Source organism: Lactuca serriola, chromosome 3, assembly GCF_051521515.1.
Source record: "Lactuca serriola cultivar US96UC23 chromosome 3, Lser_US96UC23_V15, whole genome shotgun sequence".
Classification (NCBI taxonomy): Eukaryota; Viridiplantae; Streptophyta; class Magnoliopsida; order Asterales; family Asteraceae; genus Lactuca; species Lactuca serriola.
This window is the reverse complement of record NC_136410.1, coordinates 56575488-56593011: the sequence shown is the minus strand read 5'-3', so window position 1 is coordinate 56593011 and position 17524 is coordinate 56575488. Positions and strand designations below refer to the sequence as shown.

The following is a 17524-nucleotide window of genomic DNA, read 5'->3' as shown; positions in this document are numbered from 1 at the left end:
AACAAGACGGCGTACGACACTTTTGTCCATACAAGGCTTGGTAAGGTGCCATCTTGATGCTCGAGTGAAAACTATTGTTGTAGGAAAATTCTACCAGAGGTAAGTGCTCGTCCCAATTCCCTTGGAATTCGAGGGTACATGCTCTCAGCATATCTTCCAGTGTCTGAATCGTTCTTTCGCTCTGGCCATCAGTTTGCGGATGGTAAGCAGTACTCAAACATAACTTTGTACCCAACTCCTCTTGTAGACTCCTCCAAAACCTTGACGTGAAACGACTATCACGATCTGATACAATCGTAAGAGGAACACCATGAAGTCTTACAATTTCCTTCACGTAAGCATTTGCGAGCTTATCCATAGACCACTTCTCGTTGGCTGCTATGAAGTGTGCGCTCTTGGTGAAACGATCCATGACTACCCAAATCATGTCGTGACCGTTCTTCGTCCTGGGCAGTTTAGTCACAAAATCCATGGTGATGTCTTCCCATTTACCCATGGGTACAGGTAAAGGTTCTAAACTCCCATACAGTTTCTGATGTTGTGCCTTAACCCTCGCACATGTTACGCACTCGGCCACATACTTCGCAACATCGAGCTTCATTGTCGGCCACCAGTAGTAGGGTTTTAGGTCCCTATACATTTTAGTGCTACCGGGATGAATCGAGTACATGGTCTTGTGTGCTTCTTCCATCAGAAGATCTCTTATTCCTCCCGTCTTAGGTACCCAAATTCGATCTTGGAATACCTTCAGTCCTCGACTGTTTGTACCGAACACTAACGTTCTTCCCAAACGTTCTTCCTTTCGGTCATTTTTCTCTAAAGCTTCTTCTTGAGCTTTCCTGATACTTTCGACAATCGTCGAAACGACTTCAATTCTTAACGCTCTTGGCCTTTTCCTTTCCAGATTGACTTTCCGACTGAGAGCATCAGCAACAATATTTGCTTTACCTGGGTGGTAAAGTATCTCACAGTCGTAGTCCTTGAGAAGTTCTAGCCAGCGTCGTTGCCTCATGTTCAACTCCTTCTGATTAAAGAGATACTAGAGACTCTTATGATCAGTGAAGAGCTTGCACTTCGTGCCGTAGAGGTAATGCCTCCATATCTTTAAGGCAAAAACTACCGCTTCCAACTCCAGATCATGAGTGGGGTAGTTCTTTTCGTGCTCTTTCAATTGTCGAGATGCGTATGCTATCACCTTTTCTCTTTGGGTCAGAACACAACCCAACCCGACTCCAGATGCGTCACTGTAAACTGCGAAATCTTCGACTCCATCGGGTAGAGAAAGTATCGGTGCTTCACATAACTTCTTCTTTAGCTTCTCGAATGCCTCATCGTGTTTCTCACTCCATGTATACGTAGCTCCTTTATGAGTCAAAGCTGTTAATGGAGCAGCTATCGAAGAAAAGCCTTGGATAAATCGTCGATAATATCCGGCTAATCCTAGAAAGCTTCGAATCTCCGTGGGACTCTTTGGACGTTCCCACTTTATTACAGCCTCGATCTTTGCGGGGTCAACCATTACTCCCTCCTGGTTAACAACATGACCCAAGAATTGGACTTCCCGTATCCAAAAGTCGCATTTGGAGAACTTTGCAAAAAGCTTCTCCTTCTTCAACACTTCTAATACTTCCCGTAGATGCTTTCCATGCTCCTCTTGGCTTTTCGAGTAGATGAGAATGTTGTCGATGAACACTATCACAGATTTATCGAGGAATGGTTTACAAACCCTATTCATTAAATCCATGAATGCTGCGGGAGCATTGGTTAGTCCGAATGACATAACCAAGAACTCGTAGTGTCCATATCTTGTTCTGAATGCAGTCTTTTCAATATCCTGCTCCCTCACCTTCAGCTGATGATATCCTGACCTAAGACCGATCTTTGAGAAGTAGCTCGAACCTTGCAGCTGATCGAATAGGTCATCAATCCTCGGCAATGGATACTTGTTCTTTACCGTTGCCTTATTCAGCTCTCGGTAGTCTATGCACATCCTCATGCTTCCGTCCTTCTTCTTTACGAATAACACCGGAGCTCCCCAGGGTGATGAACTAGGTCGAATAAAACCGTTGTCCAACAGCTCCTGAAGTTGCGTCATGAGCTCCTTCATCTCCGTCGGTGCTAATCGGTAAGGTGCCTTTGCTATTGGTGTTGTTCCTGGTAACAAGTCTATACGAAACTCCACTTGTCTATCAGGTGGTAATCCGGGAAGATCTTCGGGAAAGACTTCCGGATAATCACACACAACCGGTATATTCTGCACCTCTTTCTTCTCCTTCTTGGCATCGATTACGAATGCCAAGTATGATGCACATCCCTTTGACAAACATTTCCTGGCTTTCATCAGGGAGATGATTCCAGAATTCACTCTGCGTTTGTCCCCGTACACCATAAATGATTCTTTTCCGGGTGGGTTTACCTTTACTATCTTCTTTCGGCATTGAATCTCAGCATCGTTAGCGCTAAGCCAATCCATACCCAAAACGATGTCGAAACCGTTTAACTCTATGGGTAATAGCTCTTCGTGGAATTCGTTTCCGTTTAGGTCAATGACGATGTTCCTAATACGATTACTAACAGGTACGAATTTGCCACTGGCAACTTCCACAATCAGGGCATTATCAAGTTTTTCTACAGGCAATGCTAATTTCCCACCAAATTTATGCGACACAAAGGAGTAGTTGGCTCCGGAATCAAATAGTATATTTGCAGGCAAACCATTTACAAGAAAGGTACCTGAAGCGACGTCCGCTGCCTCCTTTGCAGCCTCGAGCGTCATCTGGAAGGCTCTTGCCTTCGGCTTCGGTGGTATGTTGGGTCTTCCCGTCTCCTTCTTCTTCGGGCAATCCCTTGAAATGTGCCCCTCCTCGTTGCACTCATAACAGACCTTCTTAGTGAACGTGTATTCATTGGCATAGTGCCCAGGCTTTCCGCATTTGTAACAAGTGACCCCTCCGTCACACTTCCCAGAGTGCTTTTTCTTGCACTTGTCACACCACTTCGCTTCTGATCCTCCTCCTCTCGAACCAAACTTCGAGAATCTACCCTTCTTACCGGACCTTGAGGATCCGTCAAATTTCCTTTTCTCCCCCACTTCCGCTTTCTCCAGACCCTTTTCTCGTATCTGGGTCTCCACATTCTTAGCAGCCCAGATGGCGGCTTTCAGAGTGGTAGATTGCTTGACCATTGGACCGAAGTCCGCTGGTAATCCGAGGGCAAATTTGTTAACCTTGGAGAGTTCAGTTGGGACGAGGTGAGGAACAAACTTCATTTTCTCAGTAAAGCTTGCAGCGTATTCCGTAACGCTCATTCTTCCCTTCTTCAGATTCTGGAATTCGTTGTTGATTTCCAGAAGATCCTGCTCAGAGCAGTATTGCATCTTCAATTGTACCAGAAAATCCTCCCACGACATCTTGCTTGCTTCACCTTTGGGCATTGAGTCAGCTAGTAGCTTCCACCAGCTTAGTACTCCAGACTTCAACAAAGGAACCGCGAGAGCGGTCTTCTGCTTGTTGCTACACTCGCAACTCTCAAACATCGTCTCCATTTCAGAGATCCAGTTCATGACTTCCACCGGTGTCGGGCTTCCAGATAGACTCGGTGGCTTGGATGCCATGAAATCCTTGTATTTGCATCCACGTCCGTCATTTCCTCCATCCTGGTGGTTTTGCCTAACTATCGGTGGGTTGGCTTGACCAACAGTCCCACTATAGTTTCCCTCCTCAGTCTGCCCTTCGTTCAACTCGGGTTGTTCGATCTGAATAGTCTCTTCCTCTCGATTTTGCTGGAGCAAACGTCTGGTTTCCTCCATTTGACGATCCAACATAGCCTGGATCATCGCTTGCACTCCGGCCATCGTGACTGGTTCAGGTGCAACTTCTTCTACAACAGGTATTTGCTGAACCACTGGGGGTTGGTTCCTATCTCCATTTGCGTTCACGTTTCCGCTACGGGTCCTTGCCATCTTGATCTATACACCGAATAAGGTGAATTTAGACCTTTATTTAGGATAGACGTTTAAATCGTCCTTATCACTCCGAAACGTTTACATGTTAGTTCTAATATCGTAGTCGTACGTTTAGAATCCTAAACACATAAGGTTTCCAGATCCGGTCGGCAACAAACCATAGATCCGAAAAATTAACAGCATATTATGCACAAAGCATTTAGCACGTAAAAGCATTTTAGGCACAATTCCTAAAATAGGCTAGTGCTCACACCTCACAATCATCGCTTAGCATTCTAAGTTTAAGTCTAGAAATCCTACAAATTCCTAGTTCGCTTAAACTAATGCTCTGATACCAACTGTGACATCCCCAAAATCACGGCCAGAAAAGACCGGTTTGTTTATGCTTTGTTTAAAAATCAGAGTTACATTTTAAATGAAAGTGTTGCGGAATTTGTCCCAAAACAAAATATGATAAAGATTTATCAAAAGCATTTCCATGGAAATGTATTTCATTAAAAGACTTGGGATGTCATGTTCGTACAGATCAAAAGCATAAACAGTACAATATAATCCTTACTACATTATTTCATATCTACAGGCCTATATCCGTAATCCCTCGTCCAAAACATCACATCTATGCTCATGCGCCACTACCTGTAATACATAAAACTGAGTGGGTCAGGCTTGGGAGCCTGGTGAGCACATAGGGTTTTCAACCCACAATAAATAAGTTTATTAATTTCATCAATCAACAATAACCCGATTACCCGTTCCCGTTATCCTCACTTTACGTCCCTAAACACCTATCATAAGGGACCTAGCCTAAGGATCATCATCGGGACGGACACTACTACTAAGGGGATTCCTCAGCAATAAATGTCCTAAAGGCAACCATGTGGGGGATGGAGTACACCGGTGAACACATCGTTCACAAACACCTATAGGTTGCGAGCCTGCTAGTGTTCCACTGGACTGTCTAGAAGAGTCCGTGGTCGTCATCCATACTCCGCTAGATGACAGAAACAACAACATCAACATCGAGGCCTCTCATCATTTTATCACACATCACCTATTACATCTACCCATGTTTTACCCCAACATTTTCGTAGATATAAAATACATATACAGTTTAAATCATTGAAAACATGTATAACAACGTTCATCCAGCATAGATAGCAAGTAATCAGATAATATGCACACATAGCACGTAATTTATAAAATACTTCATATCTATGTGTAAGCTGAAAGTAACTATGCACTCACCTGAAAGGTGGTGACTCAGCACTCGGACAGCGCTTCGATACTCTCAAAACGATATTCCTTCGATAAAACCTAGTACCAATACCACTAGGGTTTAGTCTAACGATAACCGCGATTAATTAATAGTCTAGCTATTATTATTATTATATAAGCGTTTAAACGATACTTATATAACCCATAATAATAGCCTAAGTACTTATTATAAGTTCCTAATAACGTTACTATATTAAAACATAAGCTAAACTAAAGTTAGGGTAGGTATAGCTCACTTACAGCGGGTTTTCTCGAAAACCGGGCTTCGCTGGAGCAGCGTTCCCGAGCCGAAAGGCTCTTTTCTCGGGACTCCGGGAGCCTCGGGGCTTCCTTCGGGTGCTAGGGGGTTTACCTAGGCTTTAGGGGGGTTAGGATAGGCTAGAGAGAGAGTGTAGAGAGAGAAAGAAGTGGGGAAAGGTGTGAGAAATGAGAGAACCCGGCACTTCTATTTATAGGGTGAAATCCTGATGGACTCGCCGAGTCAGTGCCACGTGTCATCATCTGATGGCTTTCCTTGGGGAGAAAGCCTTGGCCCATATTCAGCCACGTCACCCCTTTTGCAGCAGCACTCTGCCAACTTCTAAACCCCGTAACTTTCGCATACGAGCTCCGTTTTCGACGTTTTTTTTTTCACGCGTAGGTAAAAACAAGATCTACAACTTTCATTTAGACTCCATCGGCTAATTCTCGACCGATCTCAAATTTAACAGTAAGAGGCGTTTAGACTGTTAAATGACCGTGAAGAATTCATAACTCCTTCATACAAACTCCGTTTTCGTCCATATTTTTACCGTTGAGTTCCTATTAATGAGATCTTCAACTCTCATTTAGGTCGCGTAAGAAAAAAAACCGCTCGAACAAAAATTCGAGTTTCGGGCCGTGCACTGCTAAGCCGAATCTTAGAAAAATCATAACTTCCTCATACGAAGTCAGATTTGGGCGTTCTTTTTATCGACGTTCTTAGTTTAACATATTCTACAACTTTCGTTTAGATTGATAAGGCTAAATCTCACTCTATCGTAAATTCACTATTTAACGCTTCCCGGTGCCGTGCCGGTTTTGCCGTAAAACTTCGACGGGTCATAACTTCTTCGTTATAACTCGGATTTCGGCGTTCTTTATATGTACGGAAACCTTGAGACATATTCTACAACTTTATGTAGAGATATCGGGATTATCTCATACTTTAATTTTGACGCTTATTTTTATTATTTATTAATTATACACTTATAATTAAATAATAAACACATAAACACACATAATTCACATAATACTCAAATATTTCATCTTTATTACTTCAAAAAGAGTTACAAGAGTTGACCTAGACTATTACATTGACAAAAATGCTTAGCCCTGAAACCCGGGCGTTACAATTGTGCCTTCCGTCCCATATCATACATAGCATACATAACATAACAGAACACAGAACAGCCATGCACTTCGGGTCTACTGTGAGACTGGTCCGCCGCACCGGCCAACAGTCCACCTGGTCCACCCTCCGAGTCTAGCTATATATATCGAGTCTGCAGTGTGATTGGTCCGCCCGCACCAGGCCTTCAAATCACCTGGTTCACTCTCTGAGTCTACAGTATGACTGGTCCGCCCGCACCGGGCCTTCAGTCGACCTGGTCCACTCTCTAAGCCTCGGCACGTTTGGTCCGCCCTCTTGGGGCCTACAGCCTATCCGGACCGCTCGTTGGGCCTTCGGGACAACCGGTCCGCCCTGGGTATCTTGGCCTGCAGCACAATGCAGGACCCGCCTCAACCCAACTCCAGTCCAAACAACCATGTGCACATAAACATACAATCATATAACAATTCACAGTCAACAAGCCGATCAAACAGATCACATAGCATATCGTCATCCTAACCAGGATACCGACCTAACCGGTCACTAGCATAGCATCACCCTACATATCAGGGAACCGACCTTAACCAGGTCTCTAACATATACCATCCTAGCTACCAGGATGCAAACATATCAAAGCAATAACATAACAACAAATACCCGGATCTCAATCCAATAAAGGGTCGGCCTTGGTGCCTTAGACCATGTCGATATAGTGAGGATAACTCACCTCGCACTGCTGAAACTCTGAACTGAAGAGCAGGTCCTCGAATCACCAACTCATCGCAAATCCCAAACTAGCCATCGACAAAATAAACATTAGGCCAAGCATACATCCACTTATCGGGCCAAAGCCAAAGTCCAAATCTTATACAAAGTCCAATATTGGCCCAATTTACCAAATTGGGACCACCTCACCAAATGGGCCTAGATCCAAGGTCCATAATCAATAATTGGGCCCAAAACACTCTATCCATAATTTCCAGACTTGGACCATAAACCAACTATCCACAAATGGCCCAATATTAAGGTCCAAATAGGGGGAGTACGCTGGGTGTACCCTCCTTGGTACGCGAGGCGTACACACTAAAATGCAGCTGAGGATCGGGGCTCTGACCCGCTACGCGGGGCGTAACTTCGCTACTCATAAAGTCCTTATAACCTCTTAATGGCTTAAGCTCTTAAGCCCAAACTTCAGATCCCTAGGCTAAATACGCATAAGATTCATAAAATCTCAAACTTTATCACTTGGGACGTCCAAAAGCTCTTAATCTAAGGTCTTAATCCATTAAGACCTATATATCTCACCCATGGAACAACTACAACCCTTGGGACCTCATTTTTCTCACTCAAGACCTCTCCAAAGGTCTGAAAGGACAGATAATCTCGGCCAACACCAAGCATGAATCAAGATGAGAACTTTGGGACAAGAAAGATGCTAAAACTTCACAACACTTAGATCTATGCAAAATAAATGGCAAGCAAGAAGCTTTATACCTCAAATAAGCTCCAAAGGATGATATCTCTTCAGATCTACAAGCTCCAATCGATCCTTTCCTTCCTTGACAACTTCTCCTTTCTTCTTCTAGCTTTTCTTTTGCCAAATGAGCTTCCAAGGCCAAACACACCCAACAATGGAGGGAATACGGGTTTCTAGGGTTTCTGTGGTTAAGGGTGAGCTTAAGGAGGCTAGGGTATGCACCAACATGTTCCTTATATAGTGGCTGACCCTAAATTTAGGGTTTTAGAACTCTGAGAGTACGCTGGGCGTACTCAGCCTTGCACCCGCGTCCATGCATGCCTTACGCTGGGCGTAACCCCAGCTTACGTTGGGCGTACTCGGCGAGTTCCCAATTTCATACTTGCCCCTCATTCTCCATTTTTCCCACAAGATGACCAAAATATCATTTCTCTTAAATCCCGGTGACTCACAATTAGGTACTCTTAGGAACGGGGCGTTACACTAAATTGGTATATTCTTGAATTAGAAGCAAAGACCTTTTTTGGGTTACCCTCATAAATAGTAACTAAATAGAACCAAAAATTTGCTCTCCCTCATCTTTCTCATCAAGTCTTCTAATTACTAGGGTTTTAGGTACAAGCTATTAGAGGCATTCAAGCTTTTGGTGCTTGCTTTCCAAGGAACTTCAAGATGATTTGTGGTGATTATTTACTATAATAATCAAAATGTATGTAACCCTAATCTTTGTGGGAATTTTGATTTTCATAGGCTTTCCTTAGGGTTTCTTGATATTCATAATTTAGTGCTCTCAGTAAAGAAACTGTAGATCCTTTCTAAGTTGCACGTGAACTTACAGGTTTAAGTGTTTTTCCGCTCATATGTAATTTTATTACCTAGAAAATCCAACAAATACATGAAGGTAATACACACATCATCAGTTCTAACTTCTATATTTTACCAACTCATAATCAGCTCATGTCCTATCCGTCAATAACCATAACAAAGTCAAGTCTCAACTTCTTGAAACAACTAAACTTCATGTTTATATAGATAGTTCTTTTGTTCTTACACCTATAAAAACATTTTTTCAAAGAACTATAGAAAAATAAAATTCCAGCCTTTTTTTACTTACGGCACTAATACCTCAGGATGATACTAATAATGTGTTCCTATTTTGTAAGTAATTGTACATGATCTAATTTTGCATATATATGGAATAATGGAAATCACTAGTATGTGGCAATTAAAACTCTTTGATAAGGTTTTTGCAAAAGGGCTATTCTAACCATTAAGACGGCCCACACCACTATAAATGGGATACTCAACTGTTTGTTAGGTGGGCTTAGGTGGGCTGAGGTAAGAACATAGTGGTCACAAGTGTTAGAGAATTGTTAAGAAAAGAAATATTGAGTGTTTGTTTTCCATATATGACTGTTTCAGTTTTAATAATGATGATTATTTTGTCTATTTTATTTCTTTGTCGTTTCATCTACTAGTTGTTTGGTATGAACTAATCGATGAAGGAGTACTGATACTATTACATTAGAATGAGAAAAACTATTAGTTTTGTCAATGAATACTTTTTTAAGGATTTTAGTTCCTTCTATTTTGTTAATTTTCAATTTGTAATTTAGAATTTTAGTATTTAAAGGTTTTTTTTTTTTTTTTTTTTTTTTTTTTTTTTTTTTTTTGTATTATTTTAATCTATTTGGTTTTTAATGTTCTGCTTATTATGTTTTTTTTGTTTGTAACTAAAAATTGAAGTAATTATAATTTAATAATATATAAATTAAAGTTGAAACTAATCAATTTTGTTATATATAAATTAATTTTTTTTATAATAATTCAAATCACGTAAGGCTAACCAAACATATAAGAATAAGAAAATAAGAATAATCACAAAAAGATCATATGATTATGGAAAGTATAAAGAAATTATAGAAAGTATAAAGAAATGACCTAATTTTTAAATATTTACCAACATAATCACGAATTTGGATATGGATTATAGTGGATTTTAATAATATACAAAAAATATTTATTTTTTTCTTTTTAATTTGCATCGAACTTTTTTTTAAAAAAAAAATTCTCTATGCTTTAAATTTGAAATGTTAATATCACTGGTTTTAATAAAATGATAACTTTTTATCAAATTTCGGTAAAAACAAAAAAATCTTGAACTTTTTGATTTATTCATCGAATTTCGAAGATGTTTTTAAAACTGCACAGTACGTTTTCTTTCTATCGTAACACTTGGTTCAAATATTAAAATTCATTTTTTTTATAGATAAATTATTTTTATTGTAACCTGAAGTTTGTGCAAAACAATATTTGATTTCGTCAGAGAAAATATAAAGATTTATTTTGATTACTTTATTTAATGCAATAGTTACACCAAAGTATAACAAACATGACAAAATCTTTAAAACAACGAACACATTCTTTTGTTTAAATGCATGTTTCGACATATCCTCTTTCTCAAACATTTACGTGATCAATACAAACACCAATAACAACACATCGCTACTACTCCCGTTTCCAAGGTAAAAAAATATCGTCAACAATTTACAACTTCCTATGCATATAGTATAACTCATTACGACATCTAAAATCCACTTAATTCCCTTCGTTTTTCACCAACTGTTGAGTATCTGATAACTCTACTTCCTCTTCATTCCAATTCCTGTCCTTTTGGAACAACAACTCAATCTGTTCCAACGACTTCCCTTTCGTTTCCGGAACAAGTTTATAAACAAAACCAACCGACAAAAACGAAAGAATTGTGAATATAAGAAACGTTCCCGCCATTGAAATCGCACGAGAAACTGATAAAAACGACATTGCCACGACTCCACTGCAAACCCTGTTTCCGACCGCTCCCAATGCCGATGCCTGAGCTCGAAGACGTAATGGAAAGATTTCCGATGTTAGAACCCAACAAACCGGCCCGATTCCGATCGAAAAGAAAGCTACGTTTCCACATATTGATAGAATCGCTAATTCCACTCCGAGAGTTGTTCCTTTGAACAACGAAAGACTTATCGCTAGACCGCATAAACAAACCGTCATTCCGATGGTGCTAACGTATAACAACGGTTTTCTCCCGATTCTATCGATGAGCATAATGGCAACCAAAATGAATAAGGTTTTCGCGATTCCGACGGCTACGGTTGCGGCCAAGAGTCTCGACTTTTCCTCAATTCCGGCGGTTTGTAGAATCTCGGGACTGTAGTATACCGTCGCGTCGATTCCGGTGATTTGTTGGAAACATTGGATTCCAAATCCCGTGATGAGCATTCTTCTTAAAGCAGGAGATGGATTTAGTAATTCCCGCCACACGGCTTTCTCTTCTTGATTCTCTCCGGTTCCGGCTCCAGTTCCGATTCCGGCTGCCTTCAGGATTTCAGATAGTCTCTCCTCTACCTCGGCTTCGATTTCATTTGTTTTCATCAAAACGGATCTAGCTTCATCGACTCGGTTTTGCATCACTAACCATCTTGGAGACTCCGGAATTATGAACAATGCGAATGCTATGAACACCGATGGAAGGATTCCGACAGCTAACATGATTCGCCAGTTTATATGTGAAGAAAATCCGGAAAACGCATAGTTGGACACATATCCCAAGAGAATCCCGATATTAATAAATATTTCAGGGAAGGAAGTGAAGGAGCCTCGAGAGATGGTCGGAGAAATCTCGGCGATGTACACCGGAGCAATCATGACACCAAAACCGATTCCAATTCCGGCGAGGAGGCGACCCATCATCAGAACTTGGAAACTAGGAGCTAAAGTCATTATTAGTGCTCCGATCTGAAATATAATTGCAGCTATGCCCATTGTCCATTTCCGGCCAAGTGCATCGGAGGCACGGCCGCCGCCTAGACTGCCCAATAGGGAGATGACACTCAAGATTCCGACGAGAATTTCTTCTTGAAACTCGGTGATTTTTAAATCTTCTTGGATAAATATGATTGCTCCACTCATAACACCCACATCTGAAAATTCAATAGTTCTTGAATCAAATTTCAATATTGCATTAGTAATCACATTGACACAATACACAATTAGCACAATTAGCACAAAGGGATACGCATCGAATAATGTACGATATGCATCAGGTATCTGTACGTAACAGTTTTTTTTAGAATGCATTTAAAATTCCAATGAATTAGGCGAAATTAGGTATTATAGCATTTATGTCGTGTAGCTTGGAAACGGCTGACAGCCTAAACACATGGATCGCATGAATCTTTGCTGTTTCGATCAAGAACATGATTCGAAATCTCGGTTTTTTTGGGGATTCAAACGAAAGATCAATTAGATGAGGTGATGAAGAAAGTCAAACCTTAAATCCAGCCCAGAAAAATGGTTGTAACATCAGCTGAAACAGTTGTACATTTGTCTGTCGGCTACAGACTTCTAAAGCTGGATTTGAAGGTTTGAGATACCATTAAAGAGATAAGAAAAGGATCGAGTACCATAACCAAGGAGGACATTGTTGAGCGATGCAAATACAGCACAGGCGAATACATATTTCCTTGTGCTTTTCGTCCTTTCCTGCTGTGTCTGTTTGTACGGTGCAACCTCCAAATCATCATCGCTGTAATCGTTAAGCTCAGAATCCATTCTTCTGTATTTGTTCTTCGCTCCAAGAGGAACACTAGACATACCATTATCACCACCACTCCCATTTTCTTGGACACCCATACTGTTAACGACCGGAAAGATACCAATCGATTGAACGAAATCCCAATTAACTTATGGGTTTTCCGATACGAAGTCCGATGAGAAGAACCCAGTAAGGAATTGGGTTAATTCATCTCGTCCGATGAGATCTGGATTGGGGAAGAAATCAAGAAGTTGAATATGTATCTTTATTTGAAAACTATGAGCAAGTGGGACCCTTTAAATGCGATGTAAGGTGATATTTGTGTAGGATTGGGAGAGAAAAAAGAAAGAATTGTATGACTTTATGTATAACGCGGTTTGTGACCCTTTAAACCTTAAAACAATTTAAAGAAGAAAAGATGAAGATGAGCTTTCGAGGTAACCGTAGTTGATTGCAACTATTTCCATTAGAAAAAAATATATATTCTTTGATATTTATCTAGATCTAGATATTCTAATATGATATAATGTCAATATAAACGTTTACTTTCATAAGAAAAAAAGTTTACACATAAAAAGAAAATATTAAATGCATATTTATACAACTACCGACTACGTGATTTTCTATCTATCGGAGTTAAAATCAAGGATCTGGGCCTTGAATGGCTGACCTAATGGGCTAAGCTCAAAAAGGCAGCGAGTCATATCTGAGTCTTTATATTTTCTGAGATGGGCTTTGGCCCGTTCATATAAAGTCGTGGTAGACAGTGGTCCAAATTACAAAATAGCAGGGTTGCATCTTTCTTCCCTACCCAAAAATCATTAATCGGGTCCGCATTTTTTTTGGATATATAAAAAAACTCTAGTTTCTTGTATAAAGGAATAATAAAAATTAGGAAAATTATGCATAAAACTTCTCCACTAATAAGCAATATTCTGATCAATTTGATTTTTTTAATCTAATTGATTATGTGTGGTTTACGATCAAAAACTTCAGAAAAAGATAACCATTACAAATCAAATACTAACCTAAATCGAAATTTTGACCGGCAGGATCAAATTAAACATACCATAATAATAATAATAATAATTCTAACCGCATAACAACTAAGGTGCTGTTTGTTTTTTCGAAGCGAAATTTTATGAAGTCTGCAGACTACCTCTGCAATCCTCTGTAGCAGAAGAGGTGGAACAAACGGTTGCAACCTATAATAAGAAGCATGTTGTTTTTTAACATCTGCAGACTGCTGCAGTAAACTGAAATTTAAATAAACTAATTTTATAAACTGAAAATAGTTCTCAACACCGAAATTTAATAATTCTAGCTTTAAAACATTGAAATAATAATAAAAAGAAAATGTAAAAAAACAAAAATATAAAACTTTTTTTTTTTAAACTTTAAAAAATATAAAAGAAGCTAATAGTTTTATTCTAGAAAAAAAACTAATTTTAAAAAACATTACAAAAGAAAATAATAAAAAAATTAAGAAAGTATTGCAAACATTGTCTACAAAGTTCGTAAAAAATTACACACGTTAAAAAAGATGCAACTGAAATTGAAAATATTATTAATAAAACGGTAAAAAAAATTAAAAAAAATCATGTTAAAAAAATCGTGGAAATTATAAAAATAAATTGTGTCACATCCGTAAATAAAATTTAAGAAAATCAAAGTTTAAAAAAAATTTTAAAAAAAAAGTTATACAAAAATTCTTAAAAAAACACTTAGAAAAAATGAAAGTTGAAGAGGTTAGAAGAGACAAGTAAAGTGCTGCGCCACGCAGCACACGCGCAGAGGTTTTGTAGTCTGAAGTCTTCCAAAAAACAAACTGCTGCGAGAGGGAAAGTGTTGCGCGTGTGCTGCGCCGCGCAGCAATAAATGGTTTGAAGAGGTTTTTATAGAAAAACAAACATCACCTAACTAATTGGTGTTTTTACATGGATTCATATATCAAATATTTATTTGCTCCAAACAAGAACTTTAATTGTAGCACGGCCGGCCCTAAAAGAGTTCAAAGTGTTCGATCGTACAGGGCCCCGAATAAAATAGGGCCTGAAATTCATCCTATTAACATAGTAACTAACATAGTAACGTTATATTATATATAATGTTATAGTCATGTTTTGCCGAAGTTTATTTAGTCCAAATGGTTGAAGGCGTGCCCCTTATAAACTATAAACCTGGGTTTGATTCTTTTTAAGCCTTTTTTTTTTGTTATCTGGTTGCTTTTTGTCATGATATATATAAGTAGGAACATTTTTGCCATACATCTATTAGTCTAGTTGAAATGGTAAGTGTGCATATGTGTCTAATGGGTAGGCCAGCCTCTATTCAATTCCTACTAAGCTTTTGGATTTTAATTTTTTGCATTCCGTTTATATAATATTGTATATAATATTTTTGTTTTATTTTTAATTTTATTTTTAAAAGGTCTTTTTTCGTGTTTGCATAGGACCTAAAATAAGTTGGGGTCGGCCCTGAATTGTAGGCTAGTTTCCTGTTGGATAAATTATAATATGGTCCAGTGGTTTGAGGTCTTTCTTTGTTTGGTTTTGTTTTCAAATTGGTCTTTACTTAATGCAAAATGATTGATTTGTCTTTACTGATTTCTTTTATTTTTTATACTATTAATTAATGGAAAACTATTAATTAAATATACTACAAATATATTAATTAAATAAATGGGTACCTTTTAATTGAAAACCCAAATGACTACCATCTTCTCAGTGACCGGAAAACCAACTCTGGCCACTGTCACATTAAACTCCGTCATAATAACGAGTCTAGAGTGTAAACGTTCACGGTTGAAATGAAACCGATACAAAAAAAAAAAAAAAAAAAATCAATGATAGACTTTGGAAATCTTTAAGGCAATTCGAAATTTATATTTCCATTAGTCTTTCATAAAAAAAATTTTAAAAATAAATAAATAGGTGGGTCAAGTGACCCACCTTTACCTAGCCTCAACACAAAGCTTCGACCACCAACACTACTAAACTTTAGAAATGCATTTAGGAAATCAAACACGTGTATAAACAAAAACACATGCACACAAAAACACACATAGGCACAAAACTTGCAATATCACCAATCTTCTGAAATAATAAACATATTATTCTCTACACTTATCATTCATCTATAAATTTGAAACACAAACCACCATCCCTAAACTAGATTAAAGGACATGAAGGAAATTTAAGAGAAGGACAGGTGGAGTAGGACTCAAGAACGAGATGTTAAAAAATCGGGATATTAGAATGCTCGGATCAATGAAAATTGTAACAACACTTTCATATTAAAGCATTTCGAGGGTACATTCGAAAATCTCTAATCAGATAAAACTCAATGTTCAAAAACAAAGAATGAAGAATATGATATGATCTTGTATGTACCATAAAAATGATAAAATAAATAAATAAATAAATAAAGGGCATATAACCCTTGCCTGAAAATTGACAAGAAAACTTGTTATAAACAGTTTCACAACCACCATACCTTATCATAAAATTTCCACTAAAAACGGGTTCAAATACAGGATCACAAACCAGGTTTAAGACAAAATTTCGACCCCAGACAGGGGCTTTAGCCCTTAGGAGATATTTCTCAACTCTCTACTTGAGCTCGTCCCTCGATTGAGGTATCATCCCTTGTATCTTCTTCAACCCAAGGAGAAAGCGCCAGTGACAAGGAATACCTCATGACCCGTGACATTTAGCGTTACCAGAGTAAACCTATCGTAATATGCTCTTATTGATTCTCCCTACTTTTTCTTTAATGCCATGATTGAGTTCGCATCTCCCTTACCCTTCCTTAATTGCATGAAATTATTGAGGAAAAGGTACCATAATTGCTCAAAGCTCGAGATTCTTCCAGTTCGTAGTGCCTTGAACCAATTTTCTCGCATATCCCGATAGCGTAACGGGCGAATATGTGCATATGAATCGCTTATGCATCCTCAGTGACGTCATCGTCCACTCGTTAGTATCGATGTGCTCGTATGGATCGGTGGTACCATCGTATTTTGGGATGTTCAGTATCATTGTCGAGTGTGCAATCTCATATTGTAAAAGTTCCTGGCTGAAAGCGGAGTTGGACCTCCTCACCAGGCTTTCCATATATGGACATGAAAATCCACTATACGTCATGAATTATTGATCGTAATACAGGTTGCCATACGTCTTATTATAAAATGTTGCCTGTGATATGTAGCATTGCTGCTTTGAGCTTATTTGCATGCTTTGCTGCATTTATTAGCTCGATCCTGGCTACTGGCAGATGTACAGATTCGGTCCGTGCGACTGTTGTGTGTAGGGACTCGACTGTTGTGCCAATGATGAGTAAGGATTAGACTCTTGAATTTAGTGGTACTTGAGGAATGGGTCCCTGCATTTAGTGGACGTAAGGATTGAACATTGTCGACTGTTGTGCGATGTGTGGAACATGTGACATGCCTGCTATGGGGGAGAATTGATAGTTCGACATTGGTTGTTGCACGAATGACAACATGGTTCTTGGGGACCAAGTGTTTGCCTCCACTTGCTGCAATAGTGACTATGGCTGATAAAATGGTGGTTGTGACTGTTGAATCAGTGGTTGTGACTGTTATATCACTGTTATCTGTGGGTTGCGATCGTGGTCGTGACCAGATGCTCTGCTGTGACGGGTGGAAGTCGCCATAAGGTGGTTATTTCCACCATCGTTGTTTTCCACGTGGAGCCTAGTGCTTATGCAATTGGTGTTTGGGTGGAGGCTTGTCCTTCTGATATAAAAGCTTTGCGTGACGTCGATGACGACATAGATCTAAGTGGATTTGTCTCTCCTCCGCCGGACGGCGTAGGTCCTTTTCCCGTCATTGCCGACGTT

General features: G+C 39.1%; 1 protein-coding gene across 2 annotated transcripts; it reads right to left on the bottom strand.

Annotated features, from left to right (window-relative positions):
* Positions 1-10470: 10470 nt before the first annotated feature.
* Positions 10471-13052, bottom strand: LOC145092337 (Major facilitator superfamily protein). 2 transcript variants are annotated; one of them, XM_079030264.1, is made up of 2 exons: positions 12531-13052; positions 10471-12047 (listed from the first exon to the last, which is right to left on the bottom strand). In XM_079030264.1, the coding sequence occupies exons 1-2, from the start codon at positions 12757-12759 to the stop codon at positions 10666-10668; spliced, it is 1611 nt and encodes a 536-aa protein (XP_078886390.1). In that variant the 5' UTR covers positions 12760-13052; the 3' UTR covers positions 10471-10665. The 2 variants fall into 2 exon arrangements, with proteins under 2 accessions (XP_078886390.1, XP_078886391.1); XM_079030265.1 differs by having other exon boundaries at positions 12398-12673.
* Between the last annotated feature and the right edge of the window lie 4472 nt (positions 13053-17524).